Source organism: Archocentrus centrarchus, chromosome 10 (assembly GCF_007364275.1).
Source record: "Archocentrus centrarchus isolate MPI-CPG fArcCen1 chromosome 10, fArcCen1, whole genome shotgun sequence".
Lineage (NCBI taxonomy): Eukaryota > Metazoa > Chordata > Actinopteri > Cichliformes > Cichlidae > Archocentrus > Archocentrus centrarchus.
Genome location: NC_044355.1, coordinates 11,001,917 through 11,024,777, shown reverse-complemented (window position 1 = coordinate 11,024,777; position 22,861 = coordinate 11,001,917). Strand labels below are relative to the sequence as shown.

Here is a 22,861-nt window from a genome sequence, read left to right as displayed (position 1 = left end):
GTGTCCTAATGCTTCAACACGCCTGTGGTCTTATTGTGCACTTTTCAGATGTGACATTGTGAACGTGTCTTTTGTGCCGTACGTGGGCTGGGCAGCGAGCTGACCGGGTGGAAGTAGGCTACATCGGAACAATTTGGTTTCTTCGAGGCGGTTTTTCTCAAAGCCCCCCCCCCCTTCTCCCAGGGCTTGACTTTGTGTTGTCCACGGTGTGCGTCTGTGTGTGTGTATGTGTGCACGGACTGCTGCATATATTTACTGGCCTACATCAGAGCGGATGAATTCAAATGTTTAGTGGCGGAGTAGACCGCGATCGCAGCACAAAGACAAAGTAGCTGTAAGCAACTGTTGTACGGTAATGTATGCAGACCGTCGTTGCACAGAGCGGCATCTGCATCGCTGGATTCCCCCCCCTTTTCAGTCCGTGCTCGCAGATTCCAGCAGAGATTGGCTTGCCAGTCATTATGTGCATCATCTTCGTTATGTTTCACTGACTCAAGGGTGAAGCATTTCCATTCCCCCAAAGCTTTGGCATAGATTTTCTTTTTGCACAGTACCTTTTGTAGTCGTCTCATTTACCTGCTGATGCGCTCGTCTGCGCTCACCTCTACCTACGGTAAATACGAGGGGCTCTTCCGACGTGTGTCCCCCGGTGAAGGCTGTGTTTTTTATTAGATGATATAAAGTTAGATTCACTCTTTACTTATTATTTATAATCGTGTGCATGGCTGTCGGTGCGTTTTTTTGAACTTGTCTTCTGTGAGTTTTCAGCAGAAAAGCAAAAAGTGGGATTGTCTAGTTTAAAATCAAGCTGATGAGCATTTAAGGCTGCATGCCAGTACGTGGTCCGGTTATACATAATCATTAATTATATGTGCACGTGCAAAAACCTTTGCTCATTTCTAGTCACTCACGGGTGTGCATGACCTAATAAACACAAAACACACACTGATGCTCGCTCTAACAAAAGATCATTTGAGCAGTAACAGCTGATTGCCTCATGGATTACTGAATGAGCCTTCTGGGGACAGGCCTTGGGTCGCCTTCGGAAGAGCCTCTGTTTGAAGTGACTGTTAAAAGCATTTCTCACTGGGCGCCTGCAGTAAAAAACTAGGGGTGTCCCGATTATGGTTTTTATCCTTTTATCCTGTAATATTGAGCCTCTGTTGACTCCAGATCACATCTAGTAATACTGTATTTTTTGTACATGTTTTTCCTAATACAGTGGTACAGTGTATACTCAGGCTACAGTAAACCTGTATTGAAGTTAGCTCAGGGTTTATCCTACATAGATATATATTTTTTTTTTACTCTCAAAGAGCCAAACAAAAATCAACAGCAAAAATACTTTAAAATAAGTTTTGTTACTTGCTCTTTCAGTTTTCTCAAACATAATGGACATTTTTGCTTATTAGATAGTCAGAAATAACAGAATAAAATGCACAGAATTCTGCCAGATAAGGTTCAAATGGATTCATTCTCTTTATTGTACACTGCCAATTGCACTTAGGTGCGAATCGCTCTGCAAAGTCTCTTTATTGAGCTCAAAAGGCTCTATATTTAGTGTCCTTTTTTATTTGTGCATCTGCTGAAGGGGAAACTTTCTCTATGTTTAACAAGGATAATTTTATAACAAGTGTGACATGGAAACATGAAACCTCGAGTGAATATACACAGAGAATGGACTCTCAAGTGACGCAGAAATTGTTGTGCCCAGTTTTTATTATGGAAAGCATGTAATTATTTGAATATGATTGAACTTTTTGGTTCGAAAAACCTTTTATGGTTTCTCCTATTTTTTTTAGCATGCTGTAGTATTTTGCATGATATGGATTCTGGCGGCAGGGAGGTTGTCAAGGGGATTAAAACCATCTCTTTTCCAACATAAAGTTTCAGCAGAACATCAGAGTTAACCTTAACTTGCAGAAATGAGATGGAACATGAAAGAGGTGATCGTTGGTGTTGCTCTCTCACGTGCCTCTGCCAAGGGTTCTTTGGCTCTTAATCCTTCTGTGTTGCAACTAATGCATTAGATCTCATTTCACTCAGTGAATGTACAATTTTTAGTGAAGACAGCTCGCATTGCGGATAGATGAACACTGGCAGTTTTTCAGTATTCCCTGCGTGCAACAAAATAAAATCAAAGGGAATAACACAACAAATATGTTCCGTCAGTTTACCACACTTCTCTCTGCTGCTCTAGATTGTCTCCTTGCTCTGAGGAAATTGTAACACATCTGAACTCCAAGCATGTCTTGATGAAAGGAAGTTTTCAGTTGCCCAAACTTGGTTACTTATTTCTTCACGAAGGTTAAGTTGAACAGATATTTTCTGTAGCTGCAATGAGAACAGCTCTAACAGTAATCAGAGCAAGTGTTTTTTTTTCCCTTTTCTGTGTATTTTGCAGCATATCACTGTATTTGAAGGAAAACTCTCACCTGACTGACTCAGCTACCCCCTGAGGCATGTTGTGCTAAAGAAACACCTATGCAGGTAATTGTTTTTCTTTTTTTTTTCTTTTTTTTTTTTTTTTTGCTGAAGTTACATTACTTGATTAGTGCATCATGTCCTCTTATATAATTAACACCGGCTTCATGAACTTCTCTTATTACTCAGGTGGATCCCACACTAATGAATGTAGGGGATGGAGGCACGGTGAGCAGAGAGATCAGTGCTCCAAATAAAGCGTCTACTAGCATGGTGGGAAACCCCCCCCAGACGCTCCCCCCTGAGTTCAGAGGAGATGTTACTCTCAGTCAGCAAAATAAGACAACTCCAACAAAAGACTGTAAGACAGTAAAAGCCTGCCTGGACAACTACAACCACAGCCCTGAACTTTCCCCACCTCAACAGCTCAACAATGCACCAATGTCCGGCTTGGTCCTCACCAGCTCAGAGAAGAGAACAGACAAAAGGGCAGAAGCCTCTAAGCTCAAAGCTGATGGTTCTGGGGTCTTCCCCGCTCCTCAGTGGTCAAGTGGTGTAAAAGTTAGCCAGGAGGATTCACTCAGCCCCTGTCACAGCAATGTGACATCCAGTAAGAAATCCCATCCACAGACACAATCTGTGCAAAGTGTTCCACCTAGGTTTCAGTGCTCTGCCATGTTTAAACCAGCCCAGCCTGTTGCCTTTCTTCCCACCACAAATTTTTCCTCTCCACTTTGTAAAATGAATCTTCCACCAGCATTAGGACAGATTGCAGCACTGAGAGAAGCCACGGCCACTCAGTTTCAGAAAGAAATCCAGCCTCAAAGCTCAGGTGGGACACCTCTCATGCGGACCTATCCCTATTCGTTGTCTGTGGGCCGGACTCTGGCTACAGAGAAAAAGGCAGGCACATCGACCTCAAAACTCAAATCTAACCACGCATCAAGTAAGAATGCTAAATCTGTAGGAGAACATAAATCTTTAGCTTCTGTGGTAGCCTCACCGGCTATTGCCCTACCGTTGCAACACCCATCATTAACTTCAGCTGCACCCACTCACTACACCTTGTCTCCAACCGCTGCTATTTGCTGTGGTTCTGCATTGGCCAACATCGCCTCTCAGAGCAGACTGCTGAACCATGTGGAGAAGAGCAACAGCATAGACAAAACAGCCATGGGCTCTCTGAAAACAACATCACCCGGTGCAGAGGACAACACGGTCTGCTCAGTTGAACCAAGAGATGTACCTCTTGATTTGTCCGCTAAATCAAAACGCCCTAAATGCTTAAATGACCCTCCTGTTACTATGATGGAGCCCCACAATAATGAGTCAAATCAGAGAGATTTTTTGAATTCAAAGAAGACTCACTCTGCAACTTACAGCTCCGCTGTGCAATACCCCGTCTTACCAAATACCCACAGAAATGGGTCTCATCAAAAGCAATTAAGTAGGTCTCAGAATCACCAGATCCCAGAACCCAAACCGGCCTGGGCTAAGGGATCTTCACAGGATTCAATAAAAAGCATCCCTGGTACATATGTAGGAGTGGCTAGTCCGATACTGGCTTCTACTCTAAGGGGCAAAGATGGAAAAGGGACATTTGCAGATGAATTCCAGAGTTTTGCAAAGCAGGAGTTTATATCGATAATTGACCAAGGAGAACAACTGGCCTCAGGAGGAAAGAAGCCATCCTGTCTGATGAAGGGTAACCAACACGCTCACAGTGTCAAGCATGTTAAAAACACCAGCACAGCCATAACTAAGAACTGTCCCTCAAAAGGAGCCCTAACCACTGCGCTGTTAAGCTCCACCAATGCTCAGATTCCTCACAAATCTGGACCTGGCAAAACAGCGGCACCATACTCTGCTCCTGTTGTCAGTCCAGCTTGGCAACAGGCATCTCATCTCTCACATCAAGCTTCTTCTGTTCACAGAAAAGTCATGCAAGGATCTCCAAAGGCCAAGGGCACCACAGTTACAGAAGGATGCAAGTTTCCAAGTGCCCATCACAGCCCGTCCAAACCCGAGGATGATAAGTGGGAGAGAATGAAGTCTCCTCTGTCTAACCTTGCATCCATTGTAAAGCAGCAAGCTCTTGATACAACAGCACTGACGGGCGAAGGTAATTCCCAAGCCTCTCCTGTTGCATCACGAAAAGCTGATGTTCTGAATCCACTCGCGGGAAGCCAAGATATACAATCTAAGCATACCTCTACTTTTGAATACACGCCATGCTGGTCTGTGGAAAAGTGGCCTAGTGCACCATCTCAAGAGGATTTTACTCAAGCTATGAAAAGACATGACAAGGCGAACGCCACTGAGCCTTTGGAGAATAACACAGATATGCACACCAGTCAGGGAGAGCACATGGGACTTCAGGTGAAGCAAGGCTCCTCGAAGCCCGCAGGCCAGTCTCATCTCTTTGGGAGCAGTGTATCAACAAATGGGAACAGGATGGAGAGTAAACTAGCCCAGGTGTTAGAGGGGGAGATATTGAGGAAAGAAAGTGGGCCGTCAGACGGTCCTCCCGGTGACAAATTGGAGGGCATGGTTGCATCTATTCTTACAGGCCAGTGTGCGGGGGGAGGCGACAAGTTTGAGAAGAAAACAAATGGAACCAAAGAGGAGTCGCCAAGCAAATCAAAAGCTGCTGCCATCAAACAAAGAAAGACCAGTTCTAAGAAGCCAGCAAAGGAGAAATCACCAACGGATGTGTTAAAGAAGGCTGCAGGAAGGAAAAAGCACGAGACAGAAAATACTCCAACCAAAGTGTCCTCCAATAAGAAGGTAAATTATTAATTTCTACTACTGTCTGAAAGGCTTTCGTTCATCTCTAATCATTTCCCTTTGTTTAAATTGTGAGGAAATATTTAAGGTAGCAATCATCTTTTGAGATTTTAAAGAGTTAAAAGGCGATTCAGAGCTCCCTTTCATATTATTAAGTTATGACTGATGATTCAACTTTCATGGGCTTATTGTGAGTCTCTTGCATGCTCTCTTGCATGCACCGTGAGAGGCTTGTGATCAATAACCTCCAATAGAGCGTGCTCACTCTGTCCCCTGTGTATTTCTGCAGAAGAAACAATGTGCACCTGTGCCAGAGCAGAGTTTGTCAGTGGGAAAACTTTCCCCTCAGACTAAAGAGGCGATTCCAAGGGACAAGATCAGTCCCAGCAAGGCTGAGCAGCCAGCCTACAACAAAGCAGGTAGTTTCTTTGTTATCCTATAGCTTTTACGACCCTTAAAAAGTCTCCACAGTATGCAAAATTTTGGATACCTATAATAAATTTAATGATGCTTTTAGTTGTGTAAGAAACATTATGTCTATGGCTTGAGTTCAGTTTTAGTTTTAGAGATAAGTAACCTGCAGTTAATGTCTCAGCATAGAAGCTGGTGTGAATGTAACAATCAGATGTGATTTAATCAGTTGCAGATAGCAGTCTTCAGCGTGTGGAGACTTCAGCTTCTCTCAATAGCTCTGCCGTATCAACCAAGGATGCCGAAGCCACAGAGTGCTCCTTCCCAAGACTGAGGCGAGGACGGCGGCGAGTCGATGATGCTCGACTTGACCTCTGGGGCTTTGCGACGCCCTCCCCGCCACCCCCACCGATGCCTCCTCCCCCAGTTTCTCCTTCACCCCCTCTGACTCCGGCCCAACCCGCCCGCCGTCCAAGAGGGAGGCCTCGATCGAACCCCCTGCCAGAACGTGCGCTTCAGGGCAAGGGCAAAACAGCTGGCGCAGAGGGCGGCACGCCTGCTCGTAAAAAACGTCGGCGATGTCGCAGCAAGAAGTATCAGACTGGCGAATATATCACAGAGAAAGACAAGCTGGAAGATGGAGAACACCTCGAAGAATCTGACGCCCTGAGACAGGACTCTGGAGTCCCAGCAGGTAGAGATCAATTAAAGGTTATTATGGTCAGCAGCCAAACAAAGGATTCGTGTATAACAGTATTAGAAGAGAATGATTGAGGATTTTTATGTGTCATCAGCAAGTATGAAGTTCAACATTTGAATGCAACAGCTGCTTAGTATTTTTTTTTTTTTTATGCTCTCCAAAGCTGCCTGAATGGCTGGTTGACACTAAATTTTGCAGTGAGTTGTCATTTAACCAATGTTAAAAATTAATTTGCAGCAATTTTGGTGGTTATTTAATTCTTTTTTTAGACATTTATCATTCAAAAATATTAGTGAAAATCAATCAGCAGATTAATTGAAAATAAAAATTATTGTGAGTTGTTTTTTTTAGTCCTTTAAGCGCATCAAACATTAGTTAGTAACAGCCTCATAAAAAAAAGCCTGAATCATTCTCTTTTAATGCCATTATACATTAATCCTTTTTTGGCCGCTGACCATAATAAGCGACAAAACATTTGGCTGTGTTGGCTCGTGATGGGTATTTGTCATCTTTTCTGACGTTTCATAGACTAAGTGATTATTCATTCTTTTAAAAAAAAAAAATCTGATGAATGAATCAGTACTGACTATATTTTAAAGCTCCGTTTTACTCTGTGTAGTAGTTGTATAGCCTGTATACGTATACATATGAATTTAGCACAACAGCTGAAAAGTTTGCACATCAGCTGCTTTAGTCCTTTCTGATGGTTGGTTTTAGTGTGGAAGTCACAAAAAAGGACTCTTCAAGTTGCTTTCATATTTTTCAACCATTCTAACTTTATTTTTATTCGTCCTTGAATCACTGAATCCTCCAAATTTTATGGGGTTTTAGGTGACTGTTTAGCTTCTGCACCATAAATGGCAAAGGTGATGATGCTGGTTCTCCCTGAGTTCTGAGATTGTTCATAAAAGAAATTTCTGTTTAGCGGATTTAAGGCTGAATCGCTCAGAACTGTCACTTAGCTCGGAGACTCAAGCTGTGTCTGCACAGGAAGCAATTCGCTCGTTGCGCATCGCTTTGTCGCTGACAGCTGGTCGCTAGCAGACATTCCAGTCTCCGGTTGCCCAGGTAACCCTGTAATATATTTGCTACCCTGTGATAGCGAGTCGGTTCAATAGCTCTCCTCGAAGTTGAGACAGGTTTACCAGTGTGGGACCTGCCAACATTACGTCGCCATCAGTTTTTTTTCACCCGTAGATGCTTGTAGTCACCGAATGTCTTTGAGATTTTATGGTCTCGTGTCACCACATCGCTGCAAATCACTTTATGAAGCTGAAACTGAATAAATACACATGGGCAGATTAATTTCAGGATGTCTGTTGTTTTCATAACAGGCATGCTGGAAAAGCATTAAAAGTCATCTGTTACGCTCATTTCCAGTTTGATATTTTTAATCTTGGTCTCTGCTAGAGTTGCTTTGCTTGATTCGCAGCTGTAAATAATGTTTATGTATTTTATAATGGGCCATACCGCAGCTCATCCATAATGCAGTTCATCCACTGACCGAAACAAGTTGTTTTAGCTCCTCTCCCCTTGAGATAACTTTCTTCTGATTGGTTGCCCCTTGAAAACAGAAGGCAGGCAGGTGGGGAGGGAGGGGTGGGTCTGTGCTCACAGCCAGAGCTGAGTGCCTGAGATGATGATGATATTAATAAGGATATTCCCTCTCACTGACATGATACAGTAGGACTGTGCGATTAATCTGTGGCAGGTTTAGTTCAGCTCCAGGCAAGATGATGGAAAGAGAGGCTTTGGTGAACAGTAAAACCATCAGTTGTTAGGAATCCTTTTGTTTTTTCTGAAAAGTTCCACGAATGGTTGAAAATTTGAATTATTGCCTTAAACAGTAAATGAGGTCTTAATATTGACCAGAATATTTGATCACCGAGCAGCCCTATCATACAGGGCAAAGACAGGAAAAACTGCTTGAGCTTTTGGCTCACATGATTTATTTATACAAACATTAATCTTATTATTTTAAACTTTGTCCATGGGCATCCACCGCTCTGTGCGTGTGCATGTTTGCATGAGAGAGAGATATCCATCCATCCATCCATCTATTCATTTTCTTACTACTTATCCAGGTTAGGGTCACGGGTAGGGCTGGTGCCCATCCCAGCTGTCACAGAGCGGGGGTACACAGACGGTCAAGTCAAATGTTATATGTATGAAATAATAACTATATGACTGGCAAGAGCAAAACATTTAGATACACTTTAAATCTGACAAATAATATTCATAAATACAGCACACAGTGCAAATGCAGTTTGCAGTAGATATTCCTGAGGTGCCAACAGTGTGTCAGAAAGTCCACATCATGTACCTGTTAGTGTGGCGATGACACGCATCATGAGTGTATATGTAGAGAATAAACTGGGACATGGCAGACTTGAGCTTATGATTGCAAAATCAGTGCAGAGTAGCTGGTAGACAGCAGTTATCTTGTTTCCGTGGATAAGATGGCTAAGCTTCAGGAAGTACCAGCCAGTCTGATTTCGGCACAAAACAGCACCCAAAATATTCCGTTCTCCATGTTAGGCTTGGCAGATGGGCCAAGCACAAAGCTGCATCAGTTCAGTGTTGATAAATGACTGGTGTGTAAAGATTATGCTTGTTGGTGTATCGCCTATCTTTCACTCAGAATAACTCCGGATCTAATTTGCCATTACAGATCCACAGGTAGATCACTGTCCGAGTCCCGCTGCCCCCAGTCCCGAGCCTCCTCCCAAGAGACCCTCATTCACTCGCTCAGGATCGGTTCGCTACCAGGAGAGTGAAGAATCTCCAGAGTGCAATGATAAGCCTTCAGGGAAGAGGAAGTTCAAAAGCAAACACCTGTGTGACAGTGATGAGCCGAAGGTAAGCTGCTGATGCTGCTTGCGGGAGGATTTCACATTGCAGATCATGCATAGTTGATAGAAGCAAGGTACCATGAATATACAAGCTTACAGTGCCCCCCTGTGGCCTGATTAAAAGCTGTGCTTCTCACATATGTGATGGCAGCTGGAATTCGAATTGTGCTCTGATCAGTAATTCTGTGTTTTAGAATAAGACCAAACGCAGCAGTTTGGGCAAGACCAGTGCCCCCCTCGCCTTGGATGACGATGGAGCTGATGCAAAAGTACCAGTTAGCCCACCACCAGCTCCAAAAAGTTTGCCGTCCTCTCCATCCAAAAAGAAAAGTTCATCAGGAAGAAGCAGTGGTTCAGACTCTCCGCCCAAAAGGCCTGTTCCTCCAGAGGTTCGCCGGCTGATTGTGAATAAAAATGCCGGGGAAACCTTGCTGCAACGTGCTGCACGCTTGGGCTATCAGGTACAACCCCACACATTTACTGCTAACAGGAATTTTGACTCCATGCATGATAATCTGACAGTTTATCTTTCCTTCCTCTGTTCTGCAGGATGTAGTCCAGTATTGTCTTGAAAAGGACATCAGGGAGGTCAATCGGCGTGATAATGCCGGTTACACAGCTCTCCACGAGGCGTCCTCCCGGGGGTGGACTCAGATTGTCCAGATGCTGCTGAAAAACGGTGCAGATGTCAATTGTAGCGCCCAGGATGGAACACGGTGAGGATTCATGGTGTATAACAGGGGCTTTAGTTAGAGACATTATTAGAGAGAAACATGGCAGCTGAAAAATCTTGAAATGAAATCTGTGGGAGAATTCAGCCACAGAAAAGATGGCAGTGGAAGTTTGTTTTCTAGGGAGAAAAAAGCTTTTAAAAACTCATTTTGAGGCAAAGCCAACAAATGATTTTTCTTTATTTAATTAGATCAAACTGGGGATTTTCTACATAAGATTTTTATGCCCTCATGCACCATTGAAGTTACACTAATTTAGATAATGCTTTTAAATACCTGGCCAAATAAGCGCCCAGAGGTGTTTCATGGCTGCCAAAACTTCCAGCTTCTAGCAGGACTCTTCTTTACTTTATCGCCATGTCATAATAAACCTAAGAATGACCTCTGCAGACATCGTGTATAACTAAAGGTTAGAGGTCATTATACTAGCTTTTTGGAGCTAACAGTCACCTCTCACAGTGTTCGCTAAACAAATACAACTTGTACCTGATTAGTTATTATAAATAGTTATTGCTTTTTTTTAAATTTAAGAAGTCCATTTTGTCTATTTAAGTCTTTTGTGTTTTGTCTGTTCTTCCCCTCAGCCCACTTCATGATGCAGTAGCGAGCGATAACCTACCAATAGTCTGGCTGCTTCTAAACCACGGTGCAGACCCGACTCTGGCAACCTACTCTGGACACACACCGGTCAAACTGGCACATAGCGCGAGCATGAAGACCTTCCTCACAGGTAGTTCGTGCTTTTTATTCACCTCTGTTTTCATCTGTTCTTAGATGATTGGACACCAAAAAAACATTTTATTCCTTGTTAAATTCCTTGTTTTTAATCATCAATAAACCCTTAGTGACACAATAAACAACACAACAAAAAGGCTTTTATAAAGCTGTTAAGAATGAGACGTGAAAATAAATCAATTTTTTAACTTTACAGTCATCCATCAAAGCAGTGTGTCAACACATTAGTAAACTCTGCGCCCACTCCCACCGCATCACTTTTGAGTATTGAACAATACAGGTTGCATGAAGCATATATGAGAACTTCAGTCAAATCTTCTTCTGTGCGCAAAGAGTTTGACAGTAAGCGTTCTCAGATGTGTGACTCAGATTGTTTCTGTTGTCTTCCAGCTCAATTTGGTTGTCACAAAGTGGAAAAAAAATGTGTCCCAGTAAACTGAAACATGGCCGCGAAACTGATAAAGTTAAGCTCATCAAATACATGTTGTTACTGTGATGGATCAGGCGCTGATTGATTTATGCCTAATCTTGTTATGAATGGTGTGTTAACTGATAACGCACAAAGCAGACGTGACATAAGGAATTATATTTGTATACAATGAAGTGGGTTTTATGTATGGTGTGACTATGAAAAGCGAAGCTCACCAACATCCAACGGAGTGTGTGTGTGTGTGTGTGTGTGTGTGTGTGTGTGTGTGTGTGTGTGTGTGTGTGTGTGTGTGTGTGTGTGTGTGTGTGTGTGTGTGAGATGGGGTAAATGAGACTTGTAATAAAAAAGCGCTGAGTGCTCAACTGAGTAGAAAGGTGCTGTATAAGTAGCAGTCAATTTACCAACAGCATCCTTGCAGTTTTACACTCAAAAAATGACCGGGAGAATTTTACTGAGTGAAAAGTTTCAGCATTGAGCACCAATGCGCTCATATTCCTGCATTTAATTAGGAATGACTTTTCAGGAGGGAGCTGTTCTGCAAAAAACAGAACAAAAACTTTATTGAAGAAAAGCTTTTAATGACTTTTTAATTAATAATCATTAAGCAGGACAACAACTGTTTGCTTTAAGTTGCCACCCTGGTCAGTCTCATTCCATAACTGAGTCGGTCAAAATCTGTCGTTGTTTCCCCTTTGTGTGTCACAGTGGATCCAAGAAAAATCGCACAGCCACCTTGTTACAAATGAGACCACTTTCGTGCCATGCTGATGGCGTCGGGATCTTTTTCAGCACTTTGCCAGGTTAAAAAAAAAAAGATAACTAAACGCTTAATAATTCACGTCTCTTTCTACTGATCTTGCTGCAGTGTCTTGGTAGGATATTAGTCTCACATCATACATGCATCTCCAGGCAGTTTTTTACACATCAACGTCCAGACATTATCCAGAGATGCACAACACAACAGGACATGGACAGTGTCAGCCGCATTCTCACTGCACTGTCTGGTTCAGTTGAAGGGTGGCACGATGCACTTTCACTCGCTGTGAATTCAGACAGTTGGACATCACCGAGCGAAAACTGTTTACTGTCCGACTGGATTTATTTGGGCATTTGCATTCTCACATACACACAGTTACTTACAATTTTGGCTGCCAGCAGTTATTAAAACAAGATAATAAGGGTAAATTGATTTAATTCTATTTCACAATGAGGTTAGAGGTCCCTGTCTTTGTTTTGGCTTTCAGTTCACCAAACTTTAAATTTTTTTTACTCCCTAAATGCCCACAGTCACTCCAGGCCGTCGCATGATTAGTTTGGTTCACATCAAATCTTATCAAATTATTTTCTGTTGAATTCACATTAAAATTCAAGGAAATCCACAGTTTAAAAGACAAGTTGTTGTTGGGTTTTTTGTTTGTTTGTTGAGTTCTGTCTGCAAGTCTGTGAATAATCTTGTTAAATAATCAAGATCTCAGTATTGACCAAAATAACTGTGTTTATATTTGCCATAATCAGGCAGCCCTGCTGCAGTGCATGTGTGAAAATGGCTACAGATAAACAGAGAGATGAAGGCTTGGTATATGGTGCAGAAAGACACAAACATACAGCTCTTGATACCCTGGGTAGGCTGCAGAGCTGCACAATGGACCGTATCACAGAGACGAGCTCTAACTTTGTTTACTTTGCTGATGGTTTTTATTTAGTCCGCTTTCCTTTTAACCTAAAACCATTGTACGTTTTACTTGGTCCAGAGAAAGCACCAGTATCAGCCTCCATCCACATATTTTCACTCAGAGGTCATAACATTGCAAACAGTCACAGTCATAAAAAAATAATAAGTCATTTTTTTTTCTTTTCTCCAGAATATTTCACAGACCTGGAAGGCCGCAATGAACAGGATCCTAGTTTACCCTGGGATTTCTACAGCAGCTCCCTTTTCGGTGAGTAACCTCCACGCCGAACCTGTCAGTCTGCTGAATGTCAGCCCATTGATCAATCAGATATCCTGTTTTAATTTGTGAGCGTGGTGGCATAAAAGTAATTGAAATCTCATTGCTGTGCTGCTCCTGAGGAAGGGAGGGAAGCCAGTTTGTAGACTGGGCTCATGCTTGGCCACTGGGATGTGGAGGGGTGTTAGCTTTGAGTATTAGCATTCGTGTTTTGTTGTAAACAGCCACAGGGAGCCAGTTATCCGGTGGAAGGAAAGCAGGATTAGAGTTGCATGGAAGAATTGAGGGAGACTAAAGACAATGTGGTCTGCAGCTTTCTGAACAGACTGAGTGACAAAAGATAATCAGGTTTTAACTATAACTGAAAATTTGTTTTAGTCCACGCATCCAAGATTTAAAAAAAAAAAAAAAAAGTTGAAGAACGCGGTTTCACCAGAGTTCATTCAGTAGTTTATCACAATCTGCCACCACCACCCAGCAGCATGGGGCTTACAGTTGTCATTGCACGCTTTATATTTCCACTGTAGAGCGATGCTTTACAGCTTTAAAGGGGACCTTTTATGGTCATTTCCAGTTCAGTGTTTTCATCCATTGACAAAATAAGGGAAACCATAGCAGCTCTACTTGAGCAGCTTTGTGCAGACTCTCGATTCATCCTGTCTGAAAAAAAAAGCTGTTTTAGCTCTGCTCCCTTTAAGCCAGCTGTCTTCTAATTGCCTGTCCCCTGCAAACAGATGTGTATAATATATGTGTGTATGACAAAATAAGAGAAAGCATAGCAGCTCACCTTAAAAAAAATCTTCCAAATAGGCTGGTCATTAGCTTCAAGCAGCTGTAGATAAGGGGTAAAAATCTCATTCCCCTTTTCTTTCTTAGTTTTCTTAGTTTCAAACCCAACTTTTTTAGTTTGAGCCCCTGTTTACCGAGTTGCCTGAACACATAATTGGAGATATCAAAGAGAAATTATATGATTTTTAGAGAATATAAAAGAAAAACAGTAAGTAATCTAGTAAATAATCACTAAAAGCCATTATTTTCATCTACTGTTTTCATCTATTATTTTTGACTGACACCATTACGTGTGTTTATATGTGTAGTTTATAAGCCGCCAGTCGTATGTGTAATTGTTGGTGTGAATAACGTGCCCACTAGAGGGCATCCAGACCTTGTGTATTAATACAGCAACCAACGAAGTGAGCTTGCCAGCTCTTCCTTCCCTTCTTACCTCAGTGAACTTCCCTTCACAGAGACTGACCAAGAGCCGTGCTGGGACTTCCTGCTGTCTGAGCAGAATCAGGAGCTGGAGGAGAATGTAACAGGGAAGACTGAACGGGACTCAGACAAAGATTGCCTTATGTTCGAGTTCTCCTCGGAGCCTCTCCTGCCCTGCTATCATGTGCAGGTGTCATTAACACAGGGGTGAGTTCATAAAGATGAAACATTACTGGCAAAGCACCACACAGTAATAAATCTGATTTTTCTGTAAAATGATATTAGGTCTTCCTGTTGCCACTCATAGGTCAAATGTCATCTAAATTTGGTTGCAGCTGCGCAATATGTCCAGAACTACAGCAATTTAGGTCAGATAGGTTATGATGATAGTAGATACTGATAGTTATGACTTGTAAGTAAACAGATCACGTTCCCAACCAACATTTTCACTGTAATGGTTTGATGTTTTTTGCAAAGACACCATTAATAAATCAGATCAAACTGAATAATGGACTGGAGATCAGGATGTTCATGCTTCAGCATGTGAACCAGCATGTTACCTCTGCCAGAGAGGCTATGTGATTGGTTCAGTTTGTTGGATTGTTTGCATGAAACATTTAACAGAGGTGAGGCTTGGCCCAGTTTAGGAGTGATTTGGTTTTGCGGATGATCTGGATCCAGGAATTTTTGGAAGGATTCTTAACCAGTGTGACAGCAGGGAAAACTGGGCATTTCAGATCATTTTGATGCAGCCATCATTTTTGTCTCCACACATCATTTGCAGCAGCTTATAGCACTGCTTTATGACTCTTGAAATGTAAACAACACTCACAAACACTGGAATGCCAAAAGTATTCACTTGCCCATCCAAATCATTGAATTCAGGTGTGCCAATCACTTTCATGGCCGCAGGTGTATAAAACCGAGGACCTAGGCATGCAGACTGCTTCTACAAACATTTGTGAAAGAATGGGTCGCTCTCAGGAGCTCAGTCAATTCCAGCGTGGTACCGTTAACAATTCCAGTCATGAAATTTCCTCACTACTAAATATTCCACAGTCAACTGTTAGTGGTATTATAACAAAGTGGCAACGATTGGGAACGACAGGAGCTCAGCCACAAAGTGGTAGGCCATGTAAAATCACAGAGCGGGGTCAGGAGATGCTGAGGGGCATAGTGTGCAGAGGTCACCAACTTTCTGCAGAGTCAATATCTACAGACCTCCAAACTTCTTGTCACCGTCAGATTGGCTCAAGAACAGTGCATAGAGAGCTTCATGCAAAGGGTTTCCATGGCTGATAAGGTATCCAAGTCTTACATGACCAAGTGCAATGCAAAGTGTCGGATGCAGTTTTGTAAAGCTCATCGCCACTGGACTCTAGAGCAGGAATGATGAATCACGCTTCTCCGTCTGGCATTCCAATGGACAAGTTTGGATTTAGTGGTTGCCAGGAGAACGGTACTTGTTCGACTGCGTTGTGCCAAGTGTAAAGTTTGGTGGAGGGGGGGTGGGGGGGTGTTATGATGGGGGTAGTTGTTTTTCAGGAGCTGGGCTCGCCCCTTAGTTCCAGTGAAAGAAACTCTTAATGCTTCAGCATACCAAGATATTTTGGACAATTTCATGCTCCCAACTTTGTGGGAACAGTTTGGGGATGGCCCCTTCCTGTTCCAACATGACTGCGCACCAGTGCACAGAGCAGGTCCATAAAGACATGGATGAGTGAGTTTGGTGTGGAAGAATTTGACTGGCCTGCACAGAGTTCTGACCTCAACACGATAGAACACCTTTGGGATGAATTAGAGCGGAGGCTGTGAGCCAGGCCTTCTCATCCAACATCAGTGGCTTATCTCACAAATGCACTTCTGGAAGAATGGTCAAAAATTCCCATAAACACTCCCAAACCTTGTGGAAAACCTTCCCAGAAGAGGTGAAGCTGTTATAGGGTGGGCCGACATATGTGGATTAAGAATGAGGTGTCACTCAAGTTCCTGTGCATGTGAAGGTGGACGAGCGAACACTTTGGGCAATATAGTGTATAATAAATGTTTCTATGGGTGCTAATAAATTGCTGCTGTTGTCTCTCTGTCAGGGCAGGGTAATTAAAAAAAGGAGTTCGGTGTGTGTTTGTTTGACAGTGTTTAAACCTAAATTGTCAGTTCCTGTGTTCTGCACGCAGACCTTCAGCTGATACTGTATGTTTTGCTCTTGCAGCTTTTGCAACTGGTTCCTGCTGACAGATGTCCTTAAGCGCCTGAAGATGTCAGCACGGATTTTCCGGGCACGTTATCCACACTTGGAAGTGGTGAGTTTGCCACGTGCTGAGCTTTGGAGGCAGGTATCGGTCAGCCAGGTGAGCTCTGCTTTGGCTTCTCCATACAAAAGCAAAACTAAGGAGGAAGACAAAGAAGAGGAGGATGAAGAGGGACTTGTAGATCTGGTGCGTTGTGTACCTGAGCTCCAGAGACTACTGGGTTCCTCCATTCACATCCTACAAGAGGACGAGGAGGAGGAGGAGGAGGAGGCGGAAGAGGCACTGACAAACAGGGAAGCCTCGTAGCCGATAGCCTCTCTAGAATCACGCCCCTGCACCACGCAAACTGTTATTTTGTCAGCCCAAGTCCTTCACTCCAGGCAGCAGCTCAATGGAAACCTCTCCGTCCATTGTAACGAGGGTCAAAGATTTTATCTCCAGCTACAGTAACGACTGACACTCCACCGATGACCTCTGACCTTAGGCAGAAGTCATTTCAAGGACCTGCACACGGGAGTGGTCAATGCTGGAAAGCAGCTTTCAGGTTCCTATCTATAGGTATATTTGAATACATGAGAACTATTGAGTAAACCTTTTTATTGAATATGTATGTACATGGTTGTGTATATGTATATCTTGCCATCAGGGTAAACACATTTGGTTATATAAATGTATTCTTGTGGCAAGGGACGGATAATGTTTAGGACTTTTCTGTTTTAGTTTGTTCCCGAGGGAAAGCGATATTTTTCGACGGGAGATAATCCAAGGCTTTTATCTTGGTGAACTCTTGCGTAAAGCTAAGACGCTTAAGTCAGGGAGGCCATTGGCCCAGATGGTTTCTCTGTCAACCTGAGAGATCTGGAGACCTGCAGAGAAGAGACCATGACACATAACATTCACACCTAATCACCTGCTCAGAGCTTCATGTCCATCTCCTCCTCTCTTTCATTTTTTTTTTTTTTTTTTTTTTTTTTTTTTTACTTCTAGCATCCCTGAGATCATTTCTGGATGGACCTGATAGATCACAGTGTTAATTTTCTTTCCCTCCACATTTCACATTTGCTTGCAGTATGAATAAGGTTGTTTCGGACACTGAGATGGAGAGTTTGTTTACAGAACTGGATAGACAGTAGTCTTCTCTGCTCGTCCTCACACAGAATCCTGTGGATCTCTCTCAGAGGAAACTTTTTACCATCTCTGGAGTCCAGAGGAGCCACGGCTGTCCCACCCCCCCCCCACGTCCTGATATGGTGTTTCCAGATCCCAGAGTGCTTTGTGTTGCAGTGTTTTATTTACACTGTTTGTTGTGCTTAATTTAATAGTCATTAATATATTTGACCTCTTGTGTATCTGACAACCCTATCTATGAAAAATGCTTTCTATGGTTGGTGCTTCATTCTGAAATGTACTTATTATTAGGATCCCTTTATTCTGAGATTTTCCTCCTTCATTCAAAAAACAGTATTTCAAAAAAAAAAAACCAAAAAAAAAAAAAAAAGCAAAAGTACAGTTTTATTGTACTGGTGCTACACTAGATTTTGTGTTGACAATCAATGAAGTTTTGGTTTGAAGTCACAAACTAACAAAAGATATTTAAGATGAAGAGACTTAAGGTGTAAAGAAAAGTATAGTTTAGTTAAAGAAAATGGGATACAACAGGTGTGAGATCTTCAGAGAGTCTTTTATTTGATTCTTTTATAAGAAATAAAGAAGAATAAAGCATGATTGTGAATCTTAATCTCTGATATGTCAAATTTATGTTCAGACTATAATCCTCACTCAGGCTTATTATTTTTGGTGCAACTCCAACTGGTAATAATAATAATAATAATAATAAGCCTAATCAGAAGTAATTCTGATTATTCAGAACACAGTAAAGCCCTGCTTGCCTGGTATGACAGCTTCTTATGGTGAGTAAAGTTAACCAAGATCATAACATTTTTATTTAAATATTGCATTTAATATTATCCTGCAACCATCTCTCTTTAAGCTGTAAAAAAAAAAAGTCCTTGGGGTGCTCAAAATCATGGAAGGTTTACAGTTTAATGACAGGTGAGCAAACAGAGTGATGCAATTTCAAAGCTGTAAACCACTCCACTCAGCTGACCTTGATTTGAATTTGTTCTGGCAGCTTCTGTTTACAAGCATCAGGAAGGAGAAATTTAAGTGATTTTATGCTTTTCTAGCAGGCTGCTCTTTAAACTGTGTGGTGATGGTGCTTCCCGTCATTGTGGGCAGGAGTGATCACCTGGTAATGGAGGACTTTGGCTGGGGTTTGGTGGGTTCGTTTTACCTGAAACCTTATAAGACAGACACATGATAGTGATTTTTATTCTGTCCATTAACAGGTTTTGTGCAGGTGCACCTATCCTCTTTAAATAGTGTATTCTAAACTCACCCTTAGCTGCATCCACCAAAAACAAAGATTAAAGCAATGAAAGTGGAGGAACTGTGTAACAAAATGGTGGAAATATAACATTCAGGGGGAGAAAAGCTTTTTAAAACTAAACCTAGAACTGGATAAATGAGCAGAATAAGTGCTCACAGTTGTTTCAAAACGCTGCTGAGTGGTCGGACTTGCTTGTAGAAGGACTTTGTCACCCTACTGGTGATCTGTTGCTGTGATAATAATCCTGTTCTGTGAGAGAGCAGCAGGTTTAGTCATTTGATGCTGATAAAAGAACAAATGTCAGCAACTCTGTCAGCATTAAAGCTGAAAGCAGCGATCTTCTGCCTGCTGGCTTTTAAAACTGATCTCAGTCATACATTCAAAGGTAAAATGTGAATACAGTGGCACTCCTAGACTTTTTTAACCTAAGAAATACACTGACGTCATCATAGGGTGTATGGTCAGAAGTTTGCATCGCCTCATCATCAGATGTATGCTGTACAATCATTCCACCCTGGAAAAAAGAACAATTCAAAGAAATCATTAAAAGCCCAGTATTACCATGACATTCATGCACATGATGAATGTATGCAAACTTTTGACCACAACTGTAGAAAGGAGCCTGTGTGCAAACAACCATCCCACCCACATCAGTACCGCCTCCTCTTTCAGTAAGCTCAAAGGAGCGTATGAAAACAATTCATTTCGGACATGGCAACTTCTTTAAAACCCAGCTTATCTGTTCTAACATTGCTGTTGAGAACATGGTGGTGCTTGAGCAATGACGCATCTGAGCCAAAATACCAGAAGGCGGCATCGTGCTAGACATGTCACAACTTCTGCTCAGCCTGCAGGGCAGCTGTTCGTGATGGGAAGGTCTGCACTGGGTGACTAAACCTCAGATGAAATGGCTCTAACAGCACCTCCCATTTCAGAAAGGGAGTGTACACGTGTTTCTATTATCAGTCCTCCACTACTGAAAAGTACTAGCATAAATGCTTAAAACTGACATTAAAGAGCCATTGAATCTAATTTAAACCACTTTAATCTTTATGAGATTACAGCAACTTACTCTTAAAAGCTACGTGAAATGAAAGAATGGAAATCAAAGGTTAGTTAATAAGGGCCATATTTATTCTTGTTACAGCACTGATAAGAATATTAGAACATCAGAACTAATATAAAACAGCGATTGAGCGTTTGCCTGGAGCATATGGGCCCCTGTTTGAAGTCTCACTGCAGAAATATTTTATTGTACTGAGATGTGACATGCCAGTTGAAGCCCCTCGCTGGGCCTCTGGGTACAGATGGTCCTAACTGTAGTGTAACCTGTGCAGTCCTGTACAGGGTTACTGTAGTTCAGTTACTGCTGCGACTGGGTTTTATCTCCTAGCAGTGACAGCATGTGGCAGCTGCCAGGTTTTCAGCATGTTCTCTGTGTGCATTCATATCTAAGTTTTTCTGGTAATGCACTTTTTAAAAATGAAGAATGAAACGTGGAAAAAAAAATACATGTTTTTGGTTTGAAATTGAAGCATTTATAGGTTTTAGCCTTTTTACTTGTCACATCCTGCAAACTTTATCTGGCTGACTTTGTTCCTTGGTGATCCTTGGAAGAGAAACGCTGTACAAAGAATTTCTGGAGTCTTGGGGAAATGTTGACTCCCCTGTAAACCAAGCCTCCATGAATCTCGCACATGGAGCTGCCTCCTCAGATTCGCCCTCTACACCAAGCCCCTGCCATGCCCCTGATGCTCATTGGCCTCCTGTTGTGCAACAGCGAACTCTGATTGGATAAAAAAAGAGGGCAAGTCTGGACAAGACCTACTAAGTAACATGGAAAAAGGAAGGAAGGCCAATCTGTCGGAGCTCTGCATTGTTCATACATGGGCACACAAAGGCATATGACAGAAAAAGTATATGACCGCAAGTTAACTGTGTGAACGCGAGGGGGGGGTGGGTGGTTTTTCTATTTAATTTAAATTACACCATGATCCTCCTGCCAACATGCCCCTTAAAAGGCTTTTCAGGTTGGTAATCATTATTGTGTGCCCTCTTGTGTATTTGTAATGAAAATGAGTTCCCCTGAAAGCGTCTTGCCTCGCTCTGAGTTCACTGAGGACATCTGTTGTCTCTGTTAACAGTCTCTCCATCAGGTTATGTAACAGCCCTCTTTGAAAAAAAAGCACAAGAGGGAAGTCCCTGCTCAATGGGTTTGCATGTAAAGCTCGGTCTGGATACTTCCTTTTCTCTCAGTCTGCATTGAAATAGGTTCCATAATAGTTATTGCTTAAAAGCAAAAACAAAAAAATTGCTGACCAGAATCTTAAAGGTGCAGGAATAAATGTTTTAATCTGTCCAAGTGGTGCTTGGAGCATCTGGGGATTGTTTCAGTGTTCAAGACAGATCAAACCTGCTTTCATCCCATGAGACTGCACAGCCAGGCCTTTTGTTATGATCAGCAGGACTTAGATGAATGTGCTCCCTGTCTGCAGGAGTCTTCTCTGTGTGTCTGTATATGGCCATGTTGAAAAGTACTGATAAATCATAGCAGCCCTACTTTGAAATAACTCTTTAAAAACAGGTGTTAAATGTTCTATGCATTGATATGAAGTCATCTAGTGGTGTCTAATTCCCAACTCAGCGCTTTGAGCTCTGCAGCTCTAAATATAATACCAGGTGGAAAGTAACACTGTAATGCATTGCCCCTTTGCTGTGTTGCAAAGGGATTGACCTTGTCCAGATAGCTGGGCCTGCTTCTGTGTGCAGCCAACACTTGAGGCTGCATGCACGTGCCAGAAACCCAGTCAACCAGACGTATTAATGAAATCTGGTTACAATTTAGAAACTGTGCACTTTGGACTTTTGGTCATATAAAGGTCAAATAAATCAGGAGACTACAGTGTGATAACTTGCACTGAATATTGCATCAAGGTTTTTATGTTTCAGATTGAAATTAAAATACAATAAATTTGTTTGTTCCTCATCAGTCTATAGACAGTGTACTAAAATAAAAACATTCCTATAAAATTTGTTAGAAATAAAGCATTGAGTTATGCAATCTACATCAGTATGCAGATGGTTCACTGGGAACATGGTGAAAGCACCTTTGTCAGCAGTGCATCTTCTTGAGAATTTTAATGCAACATTTGGCACACATTTCTTCTGGAAGTTTCTCCCTTCTTGGCAGAATCATTTCAGTTCAACCTAGTTGGATAGGGACTGTCAGTGCAAAGCCATTGTAAAGGTTTTAATTTGTAGAGAGCACTCCCAAGATGAAATTTTCCTCCATCTAGTCAATCAAGGACTGAAGTGTGATATAAAATATGGTATGTTGATTGGGCCATTCTATAAAAAAAATTACTGCCCTGCACCATGAAAGTTGAATATTTTTATACTGGAGGTGGGCAAAGTCATTCAGGACCCAGGTAAAAGAGCATGTAAAGTAACTGACTAGTCTTTGTATTTAATTAGTCGTAGGACACATTAAACAGGTCAGGGGAGGTGTGAATTTGACATGGAGTTAACTGCAACTAGTGACTTGGTGATGTAGCATGCAGAGCTACACAGGTGTGCTGGTTTTCATGAGTGGAGTCCTGCAGGATTCAGGTATTTGTTTGTTTGTTTTTTTTGTATAATTTGCATATTCTGCAGCAAAGTCTTATCACTTAAGAGACATATATGCTAGTATTGCTTTGGGCACTGTAGGGAAACAAAGAGAGGCACTGAGAGAAGGTGCTGTGAGGTGAGTAAAAACATCCTTCAGATTTCACATGGAAATAAATCCACAGACTGTTAGACACAGTACAGAAGGGTTCATTTTTTAATGAAATTACAATCCAGTCACATATTGGCAACAAAAAGGTATAAATACAGGACAAATGCTATAAAAAAAAAGAGCCTTTAAAGGGATAAATGAACAGAAGCAGGTTAAAACATCCCACAGATTAGCTGACCTAAAATAATACAATAAAATTTTGGACTAACTA

At 42.0% G+C, this 22,861-nt stretch overlaps 1 protein-coding gene across 2 annotated transcripts in view; it reads left to right on the top strand.

Moving 5' to 3' along the window:
* The window catches only part of bcorl1 (BCL6 corepressor-like 1), a 30,369-nt gene extending 12,148 nt beyond the window's left edge, over positions 1-18,221 (top strand). For both annotated transcript variants that reach the window (XM_030740255.1, XM_030740253.1), the window contains exons 2-12: positions 2,405-2,490; positions 2,614-5,211; positions 5,501-5,630; positions 5,852-6,316; positions 8,994-9,181; positions 9,369-9,635; positions 9,724-9,890; positions 10,490-10,635; positions 12,933-13,010; positions 14,267-14,438; positions 16,444-18,221. In XM_030740255.1, the coding sequence (XP_030596115.1) occupies positions 2,485-2,490; positions 2,614-5,211; positions 5,501-5,630; positions 5,852-6,316; positions 8,994-9,181; positions 9,369-9,635; positions 9,724-9,890; positions 10,490-10,635; positions 12,933-13,010; positions 14,267-14,438; positions 16,444-16,789 (4,563 nt within the window). In that variant the 5' untranslated portion in view covers positions 2,405-2,484 and the 3' untranslated portion in view covers positions 16,790-18,221. The remainder of the gene's footprint in view (positions 1-2,404; positions 2,491-2,613; positions 5,212-5,500; positions 5,631-5,851; positions 6,317-8,993; positions 9,182-9,368; positions 9,636-9,723; positions 9,891-10,489; positions 10,636-12,932; positions 13,011-14,266; positions 14,439-16,443) is intronic.
* The last annotated feature ends 4,640 nt before the right edge of the window (positions 18,222-22,861 follow it).